The following is an 18,505-nucleotide window of genomic DNA, read 5'->3' on the forward strand; positions in this document are numbered from 1 at the left end:
TGTTTTCAAAGTAATTTTAAACCCGTTTGAATAGAGTATCCACTTTCTAAACAGGAAAGTTACATTAAAAAGGGGTGTAAGAGAAAATATAAGAAATTTCACCATTAAACTGAATTAAAAATGTTGATACTTCTTTTCGTTGAATTTCGATCTTTTTTTAACAAATAAATTTAGATTCGTTGTACTTTCAATGAATTTCTTTAACTGCGCTTAAAATTCTTCTTCTTTATTCAAATAATTTTAAAATATATTAGTTTAGTGGCATTCTCTCAGCAGCGAACATTACTCAACAACGAGAAGTTTTCCTTATTTTATATCGTAATAGGTATAAAAACTCCTCGAATGTAGCAATCTTGAGACTAGGAAATTTTAGCACGATCAATAATGCAAATACGATAGAAAAAGTGTAGGACGAATTTTTGGGAAAAACAAACCTGACACCGTGAACAAATTCGATACAAATTGAGATGAGTTGTTCTATAAAATACTACTAACTTTTTCTTTCGGCCCCGGCCTTTGCCGACCCCTGGGTTAAGTCACGGACGGGTACCACCATCGCTTCCGGCCAAGTCCGTCACAGTTACCAGCCGGAGAGGGAAAGATTTCGTGGAACGGGGGCAATCATTAGCGTACAATGAGATTGTACTGCATCGGGTTTTGGGGGCCATTTCGGTGCTTTGACAGATAACGCACAGATTTACCAAGTTGCGACAGCCAGCGTTCAGGGACTCTGACCCCGATTCGGTTCTACCTTCAAGGAGCGCCAAACGTGTCCCACACGTAACCTACATTTCCTTTCGCGGACCTTCACCGGACGCAATACGCCTTCCTGCAAGAGAAATGGAAAACGCAAACCGAAGTAGAAGGAGAGAAAAACGAATCTAAACAATAAAAAAAGTGCCACAAATTAAACAAATAGACTAACGCCAACACCTGCATGTGGGGGGGGGGGGGGGGGGGGGGGCGGAAAAGTTGGTGATCCGAAAAATCGAAACTCCCTTCAAAACGGTGGAGATATCGAGGGAAACGGGAGGGAAAACTGAAACCCTGAGGGGGTGGGCCGAAAATTCCAACGCCAGTGACCTCCCTTTTCAATGACACCCTCCACCCCCCCACCGGGCCCGATAACGCTGATGGAAGGGGGGGGGATGAGGGCGAGGGACGGAGGGTTTGAGACGCCGAAATGGCAAACCGGACGATTGCGTGCGACGGAGCACGACGGTAACGCGCCAAGGTTTTTCTTTCTGTGCGGGAAAAGGCAAAGCAAGTGTGTGTGTGTGTGTGTGTGCGTTAGGGGAGTTTGAGTAGATGAATTGATTAAGATTAAAACCGGCGGCGTACACCAGGGGTGCTGCTGCTTCCGTGGCCGTCCTGTTGCCAAAAAACTCCGGGTGCGCCGTTTTCCCGACAGTTTTCCCGAACCGTGTATCCGAACCGAAAAGCGGCCCCCGAGACCGAGCTGGAAGAAATGACCTCACGGTCCAATGCGTAGCATTCAGCTCGAGTCCGTCCCAGGCTTTCGACACTAATTGCCAATACTTCCCCCCCCTGCCTGCCTAAAGGTCCTGCGACAGTCGGTCGAAGGCTCGCATTTGGCCAACAGCGCCAGATTCCGATCGCTCCCGTTTCGATACAAGTTTACTGCCCGATGATACCAGTTTATAGCTTGAAGAAGTAGATTCCTACTCAGAATACAATCAAAGAATTAAATCCACAACAATGGAGAGGGAGAGAGGGAGAGAGAAAGAGAGGGAGTTTTCGTTGCATGAGGTCAAAACCACAAGAAAGATTCCAATGAACTTTTGTAATGGCGGAGTAAGAAGATAAAGTTCTTAATATGATGAAATTGGCAGAACCCATCCAGAGTTTGGCAAACTTGTTTCGACAAGGAACAAGGAATCTATCACTTTAATAATAAACCATTTTCCTATTTGTTTCTTAAACATTTCCATCCACCAGATACAAGAAGTATCAAAGTCAGTTACAGTTCTAAATAATATTATTAATGTATGTAAGAAAAGAGAAGTATTTATCCCTTTGTGACGCATGATCACGACGTGAAAGACTCAAACAAGCCAACCAACAGCCGGTGCAATGAAACACAAGCTCACTTTTCCATTGGAAGATTGTACTAATTACCCCAACCTCAAACAAAAAATATTCGTCTACATTTCTACCAATGACACGTACCACTTAGGTTCGGGATGTAAGTGTAGGAAAACATGACCGAATTAGGTTTGCATTCGAAAAGGAAAACCCCCCAAATGCGGTTATAGAACTGAGCCACAGATTGTCTTTGAATCATTTGTATTTAATCGTTTCTATGCGCTATTTTACACGGGTTCTAATATAGTAATTTTTTTTTCTTCTTCCTCCAGCAAGTAACGGTTCAATTGTGCATCGCTTGATTGCACAAAACACGCAAGATTTCGCTTCTCGGGCCAAAACAAACAATATACATGGGGTAAATAGAAATAAAATGATGCACTACCGAGATGGATTTACACTACGTAATTTTCAAACGCAACGCCATGCGTGCCGAAAGGAAAACAAACTGCTAATTTAGGGTAGAGCTGGGGATTTTTTCTACACTGCGAATTTCGTTGTAACGGGGAGCGACGACTAGGGGGGGTTCTTTTTTGAGGGGTGAATTGCACTAGGGTTCGGGTTTGGAGCCGGCGGAGGTACCGACGGAGGACGGGCCCGCACCCGAACCGCCGTGTGGCTGTTGTTTGTAAATGCTGAGCGTTTGCAGAAGCGCCGTCGGCGAGGGATCGCGGCCCCGAAACCGGCGGAACACCTCGCCCGGATGGCAGCCGCCGCCGAGCGAGAGGAAGGTATCGCGGAACCGGAGGCCCACCTCCTGCCGGGCGGCCGGTTCCTTCGCCTCGGCGAACGCACTGTACACGTCGGCGGCGATCATGCGCGACCAGACGTGGCCGTAGTAGGCGGCACCCCAGTCGCCGGACACGATCGGTAGGAGCGAGCACGCGTGCGCATCCTTGCGGTCGAGCGGGAACTGATGGTAGGCCGGATAGAGCGAGCGCATCACGTCCAGCCAGTAGTCGCTGGTGAGGTGCAGCTGCAGGTCGAGGTTGGCGTGGTACAGCTCGCGGCACAGCCGGTAGCCGGCCAGGTGCGTCCGGCGCCGCTGGATCGCCTCGACGCACGCCTCCGGCAGCGGGTCGTCGTTGGTGTAGTGCGACGAGATGGAGCGCAGCGTGGCGCCGTCGTGGAGGAAGTGCGTGAACACGTGCCCGCACACCTCGACCGCGTCCCACTCGATGTTGGAGAGGCCCGCCACGTCGCTGTACTGGCAGGTGGTGAGCAGATGCTGCAGCCCGCGCCCAAACTGCTTGAACAGCATCTGCACGTCGTCGAGGGTGAGCAGCGACGGTTTACCGTAGAGTGGCGCCGGGAAGTTGCCAATCAGGGCGGCGAGCGGGGGTGCATCGAGCGCCACGCTCCGGTTGACGATGCCCACCATCCAGCCGGTATTCTCCGGCACGGCCGTCTTCTCGTCCTCGCGCGAGTAGAAATCGGTATAGAAGCCCGCGATCGGTTCCTTCGTTCCGCCGCCACCGCGCGCTTCGTAGATGTCGTAGAATCGGACGTCCTCGTGCCACACGTCCACGCCCACCCGCTCCTCGATGCGCACCCCAAACAGGTGCTCGGCCAGCTGGAACAGGCCGCCGAGCACCTTCGGCAGCGGAAAGTAGTCCTTCAGCGCCTCCTGATCGAACTGGTGCACGCTGGCAAGGTGTCGCCGCTTCCAGTATGGCACGTCGTAGATGTCGAGCGCGGTACGGCACCCGTGCTCGTTGGCGAAACGCTCCAGCATCGTCAGCTCGTGGTCGGCCGCTGGCCGCGCGTACCGATGCAGCTCGTCCAGCACGTTCCGTACCGCCTCGATCGAGCCGGCCATTTTCGTCTCCATCGACATGTGCACGTAGCTTTCGTAGCCGAGCAGCTTCGCCTGCCGTTTGCGCAGCGCGCGGATCGACTCCAGATGAGAACTATTTTCGAGCGATTTGTCCGTGTGGATGGAGCATTTGCGCGTGTCCGCTTGCCAGAGGTTCCAGCGGTGCGTTCGATCGGAGCAGTACTCGAGGAAACTGTGTGCCACCGCCGGTTGCAGCGTTATCTTCCACGGTCCCTTCATAGCCTGGCTGGGATCGGCTGCCAGCGATTGCAGCAACGTCGGTGGAAACTCCTTCATTATCGCCGGATCCTGTATGACCTGCTGGAATTTCTTAACCGCCACGTTTCGTTTGTTCTGAAACTGGGTACGCTCTTTCGCGAGCCGATCAAGAATCTCGTTCAGTTCGGCCTTCGCCGGCCCTTGCACCTCGATCCCGCTCAGCCTTGCCTCCAGCACATACTTCTGCAACAAACGGCGCTCCTCGCCGGTCAACTCACTGTCCAACACCGGGCGCTTCTTATCGCCCTCCTCCGGCGACTGTTTCGGCTCGGGTTCTAGCGCCCCCTTGAGCGCCCGGTAAATAGGTAGGCTGTTGAACTTTGCCCTCCACGCACCGCGGGCCCGCTCGTGGATCGTCATGTAGCTTTTCGTCGGCATCCGCGAGCTATTGCCCAGATAGAGCGTCTTCGCGATGCCCCACGTCGTTTCCAGCGGTGCACTTTTCGCCTCGAGCGGCAGAATGATGTCCTTCACCACGCCATCGATGTCGTCGCTCTGCGCTAGCCGTTCCTCCAGCGTACGGACACTCTTCTCCACCGCTATCGCCTGCTGACCGATGGCACCAACACATTTTTCGATGGTAACATTGTTGAACTCCGGCAAACCGTGTAAACTCGACAGCGGGTTCTTCTCTGGCAGATCCTCGCCGATTTCCGGTACCCTGCGGAGGGAGGGAACAACACATATTATTTGGGGCCAACACGCACTACTTACGAGAGAGCCACGGAAAGGGGTTTTCCATTCACTCTACACCTACAGCACAATGTATCCATGTCGCCGGGAGTTGGCGAACAAGTTCGACCGGTTCAGCAGCAGGCGCACTCCGCAGAATAATGTGGCCATCGTGCTACTAACTAACGTGTGTTTCGAATGTTTCCGCTATTGGCGTCAATCAGCTGCACATAGCTTCTTATCGAACACAACAACAACAAAAATGCGTAAAAATATATATTCCTCTTGCTTCACGACGGCCAAATTCTATCGTTCTGCGAAATGTTTTTGAGAGTTGCGGTTGCGTCGTAATTCGTCTGACGTTCCAGTTGTGTAGTTTGTTTACATTGTCATCCCCTTGTACGAGGGTCATATATTTGCTTCGGTTGTACAAAAAATATATTCAATTGACGCAAACAGTATCCAACCCGAACAATTTCATTTTTTCTCGATGTCCGCAAGATTTTCAATCCATTTTGATGATTACCAACAGCAGCTAAATCGTTTCATTCTACTAATTAACATTTGAATCCGGATGTCAAAGCTTCGTTCCAATTACCTTGATTTGTACAACAGAACGTACTGTTGTACGAACCTTGATGGCGCTGGATTTTAATTTAAAATATAAACGTTAAACATATATTTATTTAATTTTAAATCAGAAACAGCAGAAACTGTTGAAATGCAATTTAATTCCAAGGAAAGACACGTTTCAGCGCGGTTCAACATCTAAACCCGAGGCTGCACGTACATGTGCATTGTGATCGGGCTCTTGTTTGCGCTCGACACTGTGAGTATTTTACTTGATGTTCAAGTGCTGTACGGTAAAAGGATGTTAAGACGCTTCAGGTGAAAATAAGACGCTCCTTCCGTTTATTTCTAGAGTACTGGGTAAAAAGTCCCGAAGGAAATACCTTCAGAACCCACGAGTTAGAACGAAATACATCACAGATCAAACCTACGGAATCCTCTTCGATACCCTGCTGGGATTTGATGAGGGATATCCCTAAAATATTTTAGAAGTGGTTGAGATGACGTTGCATGAATTATATGGTCAAAATGCAGTAAGAAATCAAACGCTATGTTTGTTATCGTTTCCATGTATCACGTTTTAGTAGCTGTCGACATTTTATTCATCATTTCCGGCTAGTAAACAGCAGTTTCTTTTCCATTTAAACACTACAATGAATTTCACGTTCGTTCTCGCTTTAAATCCCGCACAACACATCGCCTCGCTTTAATGTGTCTGGACAGTTTTGAATAGTGCGAGTGTTTCAGTCAAAATGTCTTCTGCCACTTGCAGCTAACGTTTCCTTGCATGCGACATGCAATATCCTTTGCTTCTCCTCAGTTAAACGGTACCTCTATCGTTTCCAATTTCCCTTTCACCACCAACCGTTCCGAACTTGAAAGTTCTTTTACCTCCCTCTCATCGTTGCCCTTATCCAGAGGTGTGTTTTTTTTTTCGCTCTTTGGGGAAAAACAGCTCAAGATGACGCTAGTGGTTTTCTTCAACCATACTTTGATTTGCACATGTAGCTGACAGCAATAGGTTAGATAATATAAGCTCTCCAATAAAGCGATTGCAGGGTCGATGAATTCTGTTCCCTGCTTTACGAACTCCGATACATTTTAAAAGCGAGATGAAAGAGAAGGCTTATGGATCATAGTTTTCTCTCGGTCTCGAGTTTTCCTTACTGGTTTATAAAATGGGCACGATCAGTCAGAGTGGGAAGATGGAGGAGAGGGTTGTTCAAGAAGTCTCCCATGTTACACCCAACATGTACCATTCATTTTTCACGTGTAAACATTCAAGCATTGGAAACGGGAAACCGAAATCCCCCACACCGTACCACCGAAGAGAGTGAATTTTGAGGGAGGCACTAGTAGCCTGTAGAGACATACAAACGTTTACATTACAGAGTTCTCTTAAAAATTTTATTTTATCATTCACTAGGGGGAAGAGGGTTGCCCATAGTCCATAGTCTCCGTGCTAAGGGCTATGCCAAACGGTATCCGGCATGGGGATCTGCTAACCGCCGCCCCGGTTCTAACGAGCTTACTTACTGCCTCATCTATATATCTTTGCTTTTGCCAGCTGCTTACATTACTCCAATGTGAAAGTAAAGCAAAGGAACGATTAGTTAGAGAACGTGACACGGGGGTTGTTGGGTGCGCGCCGAATATTACAATCCGCGGTATAACAATGACAAAAGATAAACACGATCTTCGTACGGAAAACAAAACAAACAAATATTTATATATAATCGTATATATATCAAAAAAATATACGACGTTGTAAGCGATACGAAGTATCGCAATCGACTTGCTGCTTGCTAGCCAACGTTCGAACACGATGGCGATGGCAAGTGGCTGAAGAGAGGGGAGGAAAGGGAACAATGAAGGGGGCTGGTTTTAGGACATAGTGGTTAGATTAATTTGCATTAATATATACCTAGCGCTAGAGGAAAGCTGACCAACACGTTGAACTTAATCTGGAGGGCACAAACACCATATGCAAAGTATGGTTCCATCAGTAATAGTAACGGTAAACATGATTTGTGTTTTGCTGTTTGCTTCAGTCACGTCGTCTTCGTTTCGTCTTTGCTACCAACATTCAATGCCCCCATATTCACCCTGCCTACACTTCTCTCTTTTGTAGCCCTCGGTCTAGCTAGTTCATTATTTGTTTCTTCTATATATATATCTCTCTCTATCTATATAAATATTTCATTTGCATTATATATGTAGCTAATATCTGTCTGAGACGAAGCATAGTTTAGGAGCAACAACTTAAATACAACGACGTTTTTATCATCGACGCCAACGCGCCGGAGGGTGCCATCGAGTTTTCTGCCTCGAGACATCGTATTGTTGCCGCAGAGTGTACATATGTGAAGCGGACCGGAACTGGTGCAAGTTCCGGTACCACCATCATCAGTACAGGAACATTTCGATGGAGATCCAGTGGGCGGAAGTGGGTGGCGTTCTGGAGAGTTGTGTAAAGCCATGTGGTGGTGGTGAAGAACATATCACAATTTGGTCAGCAAAAAAACCACTGAACCCAGGCATCCCCCTACCGAAAGTGTTCCATTTTAAACAATTAATGGGCGCGCTTGGATCTCGAAATGCCGATGCATGGGGCATCAATATAACAGCTATGTGTTTCACCTCTTGTTTCTTATTGTAACTGTTCCTCTTGTCGTGCTTCGTTATGGACTTGAATACACAACGGCACACCTTCATTTCAAGCAGCATAAGGCATCAGTCTGACGTACGTAGTTGATGATGGTATTCGCTTGCTAGACTCGTTGGATCTTGCACCTTATCTTGTTCTAACGTTACAGGTATTTCTTTTTTTTTACAATCATCATATCCATCGCTTCGTGGTTTGGAGCCGTGATAAGGAGCATATAACAAAAAAGAGGAGAAAACAACTCATCACAAAATATAACGCTACGGAATTAACCTCTCGTTCCTATCCTTGCTCTGTCGCATCAACCTAGCTCGTATCCCTCTTTTGCCGTCGATCACTCTCGTCTTAAGTCTTTGGCCTCCGAACATACACAAACACGATCGCTTCCTCTTTGGCCTGCAGGATGCTGATGCTTCCGGGGCCGGAAGCCGAAACTTTCCGGGCTTACAGCGAGTCCCGATGCCAGACCCAGTTGTGTTTGGTGTGGGCGAACCGGTGCGAAAGCCACTGCGATTCGAGCAGATTGAAACGATCCTCGCTGAGATACAGCGGTTTGCCGCGTCTGGAAAAAAAATAAAAACAAATAAACGATTAGCACCACAATAGAGGTCTGAAGGGACGTGCTTTCATCATACTTGAGGTCACGGTCTTCCTCGTCGTAGTCATCCAAGTACAGTGAACCCCATAGGCACGCCCGATGACCTCGTATAACTATGATGTAAGTGGACGTTATCACGAGGAAGATACCGGTTCCGCCACCGCAGCTGATCGAATGCTGTGTCAACGAAAAACAAATGAGAACAATACGGTTACAATTAAACAATTAAAATTGGCACGAAGGAATAATTAAATTAATTTAAGTAAATAAATTGTTTATGGCTAAACAACCAAGTATGGAAGTACCAAAGGTTCAAAGGTTGAAGAAATATCCAAGTAATGTAACTGCTCAAAAGGTTCGAGGAGAGGCTTGCCTCAACTTGCATAAAGTTATAGGAATCGTAATATTGCATTCTCCAACATTTTGAAACGAGTTCTCAGTTGATCTGAGATGAAAAGTCCAAAGGAAAAAAAACGAAGAGTAATTAAAGATCCGATAAATATGTTAGCCTGGCATGAAACATCTTCGTGTCTTGGTGGAAACCGTACAAACGAAATGCAGATAACTTTGAGGCGATTGTTTTGGCGTCATTTGGGATTTTCTTTTTCTTTGATACAGTTTTGTTTTATATAAAACGTATCCAGCGCATCTGAGTATAAACCGTATTGATGACTTTTTGCGAGAGCTGTTTGATTGCATGCCAATTTATATGTCTCTGGGACACGTTCTTTAGTCGTAATCACACTCCCACTTCACTTCAAGAACGAACGATCGTCACACAGCATGGCAATGATGGCAAACGTACCCGTACGGCTTCGCAACAATCCTGCTCCTTGCAGCACGTCTGCTTGATGCAAACGATGGTGCCGCACAGCAGGCAAATGGAGCTCTCTTTCGGCACGTTCTTGCACTTCTGGCACGGCTGCTCGTGGTAGTACTGAAAGGGGAAACAAAGAGTACGTCAGTGATTTGGAGCGCAGAGGCCGGGCGGGCTTCGACCCGCAGTTTGACACCAACCGTAAACAGACGCTCGTACTCGCGGGGCAAACCGAGCAGCCGGGGCTGGCGCCATTCGATGTGCTGCTTGACGATGAGCGAGCGTGTCGATTCGTACGTCGGCCGGAGGCTGCGCAGCTGAACGCACCAGTGCAGAGGCAGTACCATCTCGGTGCCGGGCAGGAAGCACAGCGCCTTGCTGGCGTTGAACTTGTCCCAGTCCATGGAGACGGTCACCAGCTCGAGGAAGTAGACGAGCCGGGCGAACTCGAGATGCGGCCCGGCAATGTCCGGTATCTCCGCGTGATAGATGTGGTGGCGGAGCAGGGCGGCCACGCGCAGGAACGGCAAGCACAGGCGCTGCAGCTTCTTCTCGAGCACGTCCAGGTTCACGCGCTCGCTACGCCTCGATGCCGTCGCGTTCGGCGTGTCCGACCCGCTGCCGCTCACTTCCATCGCCGACGCTCCGGTGCTGCTGCTACTGCTGGTGCACGCTCCGGATGGCGAGGCGTCGCTGGCGGTGGACGACGACGAACCGGCGCCCATCAGAATGCTGTCGCTGCGAATGTGCCGGCAGCGTTCGAGCTGCGCAAGCATGAACGCCATCGCTACGCCGATGTGCGGCACACCGCTCCCTCGCACCACCGTCGGCTTCTGCTTCGGCTTGGTGCCGTAGCGTGCCACTATCTCGTCGCACTCCTCGTCCGTCAGGTGCGTACACAGCTGCAGCACGATCTGGTAGTACAGCAGGTTGTACATCACCTTCACGATGCACGTGAAGTAGGCTGCAATGGAAGTAACGATAAGAACCGTATTAGCATTCATCTGGAGATTCGTTTAAACTACACTTGACGACTTTAAGCATGCACTCTCACAGAGCCGATTATTCTAACGATGAGAAGATAATACATGCTTTGACAAATATAACAAGTTTGTATTGAAGACGACAATAGAAACTCTCTTGTTATCAGTCACAAAGCAATGTTGAGTGTTTCAACCCAAAGTTGACTGAAACAGTCGTTGCCAACTTGGTGAAAATGTATATTCTATTGGGTGTTGAATGTATTAAGACAGGTTCCAAAAGATGGTGCTATTGCTTGGTTTCGTTCGCTACGGTCTTACCTTGGTCAAGGTGCAACGGTGCGAGCAGGATGAACTTGAGCATGAGCGCCGTCGGGTCGCTGATGAGATCCGGAATGGCGTCACCGTCGGGAATGGTGCTGCCGGCGGCGGCCGCTGCCGTCGTCTTCGCGGTCGAGGGTGCGATGACACCGGGAGACGCTCCGACTCCGGCGCCGCTGCCCGCTATCGTCGCTCGGCGGCTGTTGGTGTTGTTGGGCGGCGTTGGGTCCGTTCCGTGCGTCAGTTCATCGCCGGAACCGGCGCGGGGAGGCGGTAGCAACATGCCACGGATGCTGGAAGCGACCCGGCGCAGCCCGCACAACACCCCGTCCTCGTCGTCGTCCTCGTCGTCGTCCTCATCGGTGTCGTCGGGTGCTGTGTGCGAGCGCCGGTTGCGACGTGCGGTTGTGCCACCACCACCCCCGGTCGACGGTACTATCGCCATGGCCAGGTCCGGTTCGAGCAGCTCGGCACCGGTGGTGTTCGCGCCCCCTGCCGGTCTGGCTTCGGTCGCCGGAGTGGCCGGAGTTGCCGGAGCTAGTGGTGAGCTGGCCGCCGGCTTCGGTTGGGCATCCCGATCGGTCGGCGTGGGCTCCACGTCGTCGGCGTTGTACGACAGCGGTAGGCCGGCGAGGCGGGACCAAGAATGCCAGGGCCAGTCGTCGCCCACCTTGAACCGGATCGGCCAGTCGTCGTTGATCATGAGCCGCACGTGCAGCGACAGCACATGCAGCAGCGGGACGATGCAGTCGCGCTTCGGCTTGTAGCGCACGTCGTCGGTGCTGCCGGTGCAGAGCGAGCCGCCCCGCTGGATGACCTCCGCCTCGAGGTTGGTGCGCGCGATGGAGATGACGAACGAGAACAGGCTCTGCAGCGTGACCGGGTAGCGCTTGATGTTGCGCTGCGTGCACGCCGTGATGTTGCCCATGGCGCGCCCCATCGCCTCGCTGAACTTCGACGCCATCGGCGTGCGCTTGCTCTCCTGGAACAGCCCGATCAGCTCGAGCACGAGCGTACGATGCGCCGGCGTCGGCGAGCGGATGAGCGGGGCGGGCCGATCGAGCGCCGGGCTGAGCGGCAGCACCGAGTTCGCCAGCTGGCGGCAGACCGGGCAGAAGAACTCGCCCAGCTCGACGTTCAGATTGTTGGGGCTGCGGGGCGTGTGCAGCGAGCGCAGGTACGCATCCTGGCACGACAGGTGCACGTGGTGGCCGCACGACTGGATGTGCACGCCGCCCTCCCAGCCGATGTTGTGCGACAGGAACCAGGAGGTCGGGCCGAACTTCCACTGCAGCTGCTCGATGCGCCGGCTGAACTCGCCCGCCAGCGTCACACTCTGCTCGAGCGCGGCCCGATCGTCGGCGCCGAGTGGCAGCGAGAGCCGCTCGGAGCGCGTCCGCCGGTGGCCGACAACACTGCTCGATTCCACCAGCACCACCAGCCCGATCGGGTTCGACTCCGTGCTCGGTGCGGACGTGTTGCAGATGATGCAGGTGTACTCCTTCTCGCGCAGCTGCATCGCCTCCGCTTCGGCCTCCTGCTGCTGCCGCGCGTGCTCCTCCTGGCGGCGCCGCTCCGCTTCCGCGTCCTCCTCGCCGAAGCACGACGATGACGACGCGTCCATACCGGCGCCGCCCTCCTCGCCCATCGCCGCCATCGCCATCTGCATGAAGCGCTTCTGCCGGTTGGCGAACTCCTCCATCATCTTCTTCTGGCGCTCCTTGGCGCGCTTGGTGCGCTCCTCCTTCTCGCGTGCCTCGCGCGCCTTCTGCTCCGCCTGCCGCTCTCTTTGGTTCGGCCACAGCTGCTTCCGGATCTCGTCGATGCGTGCCGCGCAGCTCTCGTCCAGTGCCGCGATCTTGCGCAGCAGGTTCCCGATGAAGAACGGCCCGTCGCCGATGCGCGACTCCGAGATGCGGCCCACCGCTGGTGGCGCCTTCGGTGACCGCTGCTGCTGCTGCTGCTGCTGCTGACTAGAACCACCAACCCCCGCCTCCGCGTCCTCGTCCAGTTCCATCCTCTGGGACTGGTTGCTGCTGCTACTGCTGCTACTACTGCTGCTGCTACTGTTACCGGCCGTCGCTGCAGTGGAGGGATTCGGCTGCCCGCCAGACGAAGTGGTCGCCGACAGCTCGTCCTCCGTTTCGTCCTCGAGCGAGAAGCTGTCCAGCGCGCCGCTCAGCTGCGAGTGCAGCTTCAGCAGCAGCGATATGATCGACTCCTCGAGCACAACCGACCTGGTGGTCGCTATGGTGATCGTGTCGGGGCAGCAATCACCCCCATCGCTACCGCTGCAGCCGTCGCCCAGTATCAAGTTCATGGCGTCGCGTGCAGCCGTCGTGGCCGCCGTCGTCGTCGTCGTTGTAGTGGGTGTGGTTGCGGGCACGTTGCGGTACCGTGCGTTCGGAAGGTAACTACGCCGGAAGCGCATCCACAGTGGCTGTTGGTGCGCGTGTCCACCACCGGGTCGGGTGGATCCTGGACCACCGCCGCCACCGCCACCACCACCGTGCTGCTGCTGGCCCGGAACTCCCTGGAGGCTGCGAAAGTGACGCGGCGTTTGCTGCTGCAGGGACTGTGGATTTGGTTGTTGGCTCTGCTGCTGCTGCTGCTGGGCCGTTTGTTGCCCAGTGGTGGCCACACTGTCACCGCCTCCACCACCGGCGGCACCGCCTGTAACTGCTCCTCCTCCTCCTCCTCCTCCCTCGGCATGGTGGTTGCGGTGATGGTGATGGCGGTGGTGATGATGATGGCGATGGTGGTGATGGTGATGGTTGGCGGCCGCTGCCGCGTAGTAGTTCTGGAGCTGGTTTTGCTGGTGCGCGACCATACTGAACCCGCCCCCGCCAGTACCCCCGCCTGGGCCAACACTGGCACCGGCCGTCGAGCGGGGCGTGTCAGTTCCCGGTGGTGGCGTGAGGGTGCGCGACGGGATCGCTATCTCCTGCCGGCGCCGCCTCTGCTGCCTACTTCGTACCCTCTGCGCACCAGCAACAGCGCCGTCCTCCGGCACATGCCCATCATTATCCTCCGTCTCCTCATCCTCATCCTCCTCCACCTCATCCTCGTCCTCGCCCAATTCATTGTCGTCCACCGAGACGAACTCGTGCCGTACCATCAGCTCGATCGACGGAGGGTCCGCTCGAGTCTCGCCGCCCTCGCTGCGGGGCACGAGTGCCGCAGCATTGACACCCGCCGCACGGTGGTGATGGTGCCGGTAGTGGGGATGGTGGCGGGTGCCTCCGCGACGCCGGCGCGTCGCAATTTCCGCGCGCGGAACGATCGACTGGATGGCGGCGTTCATGCTCGCTTCGTCCGGATCCGCCACGTCCAGCTCCTCATCCTCATCCGCCAACTCTACCTCCACGTCCCCATCGACGTTCACCTCATCCTCCTCCTCCTCCTCCTCCTCCTCACTGTCGTCGTCGTTGATGTAGTCCACGTGCACCTCCGCTGGTTGGACGACGTTGGCATTGCCCACACTGCTACGCCGCCTCGGCAGCACATGCACACTCTGCGGCTGGTGAAGGTGTTGGAAATCGGGGTCCGCTTGGAGCTGGACCATCCGCGCCAAGGCCTCGATGGTAGTGTCCTCCGCCATCGCGTCGTCGTCGTCGTCGTTGTCGTCGTTGTCGTCGGCGTCATCGTCGTCCTCGTCCATCACATGGTACAGCATGTTCTCGTTCGGCGCCGCCTCCTGCGCGCGCTGCTGCTCCCGCCTCTGGAAGACCATCTGAACCATCCGCCGACGTTGCATCGCAGTCAACGGCATGTGGCCAAGGCCAATGTTGCCGTCGCCCAACCAAGCGGGATTTCTGAGCGGCCGCCCATCGCGGACGTCGTCGTCGTCGTCGTCGTCGTCGGCGTCCTCATCAACATCGCCACCGTTGTTTTCGGCGTCGTCCTCCTCGTCCTCCTCCTCCTCCTCCTCCTCCTCCTCTTCCACTACCATCTGCGAGGAGGCGGACGATGCCGGCGGTGGCGGTGCGTGGATCGCCCGGAGGGCGTGGTCAGCCCGCGCCATTGGCAGCACGCCGATGCCCGCCAGCCCCCGACTGGCAGGCACGAGCGCCGACGAGCGCACCATCCGACCCCCGCCGCCCTCGGGACCATCGGCGGCCGCCGGCGGCATCCCGGCCAGCAGCACGTCGCCCTCGACCGTGTCGGCACTGCTGCCGATCATCATGAGCGTCTCGTCCTCGGACAGGTCCCAGTCGACGTCGCTGTCGAACGGGGGCGACGACAGGTCGTCCAGCGGTTTGTGGTAGGACACGGGCGAGCGGCGCGTCGCCGGCATCAGCGAGATCCGGTTCACCTGCATGCGCAGATTGTCGCTGAGGCAGTTGCTCGGGTAGCAGTTGAGCAGATCGGGCACGGAGGGCTCCCGCCGGTCGCCGGCAGCCGGGTCCGCCGCCGCACTCTGCGCCGACGAGCCAGCGGTGTTCGGAACGTCGTCGCTGCCGCCGGTTGCACTGTCGCCCACGGTTGAGCGCGAGGTGGTAGCCTCGCCGCCCGCCGCCCCCGCCGCATTGACCGCCATCTCGAGCAGGAACACGGCCAGCGCCAGCATGTGCTCGGACACGCTGTGCGTGTGGACGGCCCGGTAGAAGATGACGAGGATGGTGGCGTGCAGGATGCGCGAGCCGAGCACCGCGCCCGGGTCGCTGTAGGCCGGGCCGCAGGCGCCCGGCAGCCGGAACGGGGGCCACAGGTTGCCGCTGCGCGGCATCTTGCCCGCCTGCTTCACGTACGCGCCGAACCGGTCGAGCGAGTTCTGGAAGTCGCGCCGGTGCACCGCCCGGAGCAGCACGTGCAGCGGGTCGTAGTAGCGCTCCCACACGTCCGGCACCGGCATGAACAAGCCCTGCTCGAGGTTCTCCGAGCCGACCGGCGGCGACCGGTAGATCGATAGCTCGCGCAGGTAGCGCTCGAAGTTGCGCGTGTGCGCGTTCCCGCTCCGCTCCGGCATCAGCTCCAGCAGCTGGCTGTGCGTCTTGTCGCCGGTCGCCAGCAGCGCGCTGATCTCGATGATACACTGCGTCGTCTCGTCGTTGCCGAGGTTGATGCGCGACGTGATGAGCGTCGCTAGGAAGGTGAGCAGCCCCTCGAGCATCGAGTCGTGCTCCATCTCCGGCGCGGTGCTCACCAGCGACATGCCGAGCCAGTCGTCCACGCCGAAGATCGCGATGCACTCGCCGAGGAAGTGGTTCGGCGGCAGCTGGGTGGCGCAGATCTGCAGGAAGAACAGGTCCATGTCCACCATCGAGTTGCAGAAGTTCGCCTGGATGTACGTCATCGCCTGGCCCTTGATCTGCAGCCCGTTGCGTACCCACACACCGGACAGGATCTCGTAGAAGAGGCTCTGCGAATCGGGACGAAAGAGGGAGAAATGAAATGGGCAATCACACACACACACACACGGCTTACGGCAATAAATACCCGAGCATTGCAAACAAGATACCAAAAATGATGTTAAACCTTCGCTGGAGGACCCCTATACAAATCGTGTTCTGGAGCTTGCTGGAGTGGAACGAATAAACATCCAGTTGACCAATACAAATATATCAACAAGAGCTAAATGTCTCTTATCAATACATGAATTGATTCGTAACATAGTTTCATAAGTCAATAAACTAGTTTAAGACAAATAGATATAAGCAGCAAGAAAGTAGAATTAAATATGTAAATATTTGTATCATACTAAAACTTCAATTTTCTTACACAAAAAATAAAAAAATAAATAAATAAATGCTCAACCTATCGTGGCAAGACGAACGCTAGGCCAGACAAACCAATATTTGCCTCAAACCCGCACAACATGTCACTCGGGAGTCGTTAAACAGACGATCACAGGACACGATCAAGCGTTATCTTACAAAAACAAACCCCGGCAAACATTTCTCTCTCGCTCTCAGACCTAAATAAATAGATAAGGTACCCCTATTCGTTCGAATCGAGACGTTTTGGTGAGATTTCGTGCGAACGATCAGTGAAAGTCAAATAAAATAATCTCTTAGCTGAGGTAAAAACCGATAAACAGACCATTCTCTTTATTACTATAGCGAAAAAAAGGCCCAGGATAAGGTACACACTTCCCGATACCGATATCCCGAGTAAAAGAGCGGAACATTATCGATAAGTCTTACGTTTGCTTCAAAACTGAAAGGCATTTTATCTCCTAGTTGAGGTTTGCAGCCTCCGGAAGATAAACTACCAATTCGTTAGTGTTTCCAAAACTAACTGCAGTTGTGGAACCTATAGAGATATAAGAGTAACCGATCGGTGAACAGCAATCACAACTAATTCTATCCAGCTAGTATTTTAGTTCAAAACTCAAAACAAAAACGCTCTGTTCTTTCAATATGAGTTGCTTGAACATTAAATTCAGGAACACTATAAACAAACGATCCGCGGGAACGTAGGGGGGTCCGCGACAGCCGAGCGGTAGCGCCGGTTAGAAAATCGGCCCATGAGCGCCGGGGCTCACCACCTCGACGGCGTGGGTTCGAATCCCAACCGAGACCGGACCCTCCCCTGTACGAGAGGACTGACTATCCACGTACAACAGGGAAACAAGTCTCGTAAGCCCTTAACGGGCAGGCATGACCAAGAGGTCGTTACGCCAAGAAGAAGAAGAAGATAAACAAACGAGCAAAAAGCAGAGTAAGCTTGCCACTTTGCTGTTCTGTTTTTGCATTCGTTAACGTTGCACACTCGTTCAGTTGTTCGGTTATGAAGAACATCGCACGCTGAAAAATGCTCTAATCAAACGTGATTGTTTAATCAAATACGGTGGGAAACAACTCCCCAGAGAGTTATGATTTCTCCCAGAGCCTTAAGAGCCGATGCTTAACGCTGGCGATTTGAGTTGTTTTGCTGATCTGTTGTTGAGAACATTTCTGTGGATGATGGTTTATGTGATTCTCTATTTGGTTGTGCATTTTTCGGCCTTATGTTTCCAATGCTAATATCACGTTAAGTACTTTGGAAGGTTTTAGGACTTACGAGACATACATAACAGACGGAAAGCACAACTTTGCCTATTACAGAAGATCTGTAAGTGAAGTAATGTTTATTGAGTTTAGCTAAACTGAACTTCTTTCCTTTTAAGCTTAAGTTTATTTCACATTACGAAAGTATGATTCAATGGTGGAATGGTAGAGGGTTCGCTGATCAGGTTGAGGCTACCGAACGACGCAAGAGTAGAACATGGTGCAGAAGTAGAACACGCCGCTTTGCGCCGCTATCGTGACGGCATGACTTCACACTGGCAACAATGTAATTGCCACCGGACACCGACCAGTGACTCACCAGCGGCACAGCACCAACAACGTGACACGTTCGATGGCAGAATGGTAATCGGACGCGTCGACGCAGTTGCCTCTGCGATCGGGGTACCCAAGAATCGGCACGCCAGCACCCATTCCCACCGCTTGTTCTTTCTCCAACTCGATAATGTGGTGCCTTCGTTCGCTATCGGGTGATGCTGCGTTGCATCCGGGCCCAAGGACGCCGATGATCCGGCAACCATAACGGAAGAGAGGCGATGCAATGGTGCGCCATTATGCCGATCATTTCGTGCGAAATCGGAAATGATAGCTCCCGAATCAAATACCACCGTACGGTATATCCTTGGCTCTTAGGACACGTCATCAGCGTAAGGCCAATGAATCACTGGGCT

The 18,505-nt window shown here is 53.3% G+C and overlaps 2 protein-coding genes across 2 annotated transcripts in view; both read right to left on the minus strand.

The window, feature by feature from the left end:
* Positions 1-2,297: 2,297 nt before the first annotated feature.
* LOC131269122 (uncharacterized) lies at positions 2,298-5,177 on the minus strand. Its single transcript, XM_058271446.1, has 2 exons — positions 4,959-5,177; positions 2,298-4,862 (listed from the first exon to the last, which is right to left on the minus strand). Exons 1-2 carry the CDS (start codon positions 5,042-5,044, stop codon positions 2,657-2,659), a joined length of 2,292 nt encoding a protein of 763 aa, XP_058127429.1. The 5' UTR covers positions 5,045-5,177; the 3' UTR covers positions 2,298-2,656.
* Positions 5,178-6,295: 1,118 nt separating this feature from the next.
* Positions 6,296-18,505, minus strand: part of LOC131268917 (E3 ubiquitin-protein ligase Ubr3) — a 60,785-nt gene continuing 48,575 nt past the window's right edge. Inside the window, 8 exon segments of the mRNA XM_058271215.1 lie at positions 6,296-8,670; positions 8,744-8,883; positions 9,512-9,643; positions 9,724-10,151; positions 10,239-10,487; positions 10,825-14,574; positions 14,628-14,718; positions 14,720-16,186. Coding sequence (XP_058127198.1) covers positions 8,553-8,670; positions 8,744-8,883; positions 9,512-9,643; positions 9,724-10,151; positions 10,239-10,487; positions 10,825-14,574; positions 14,628-14,718; positions 14,720-16,186 — 6,375 coding nt within the window. The 3' untranslated portion in view covers positions 6,296-8,552.

This window comes from Anopheles coustani, chromosome X (genome assembly GCF_943734705.1).
Source record: "Anopheles coustani chromosome X, idAnoCousDA_361_x.2, whole genome shotgun sequence".
Classification (NCBI taxonomy): domain Eukaryota; kingdom Metazoa; phylum Arthropoda; class Insecta; order Diptera; family Culicidae; genus Anopheles; species Anopheles coustani.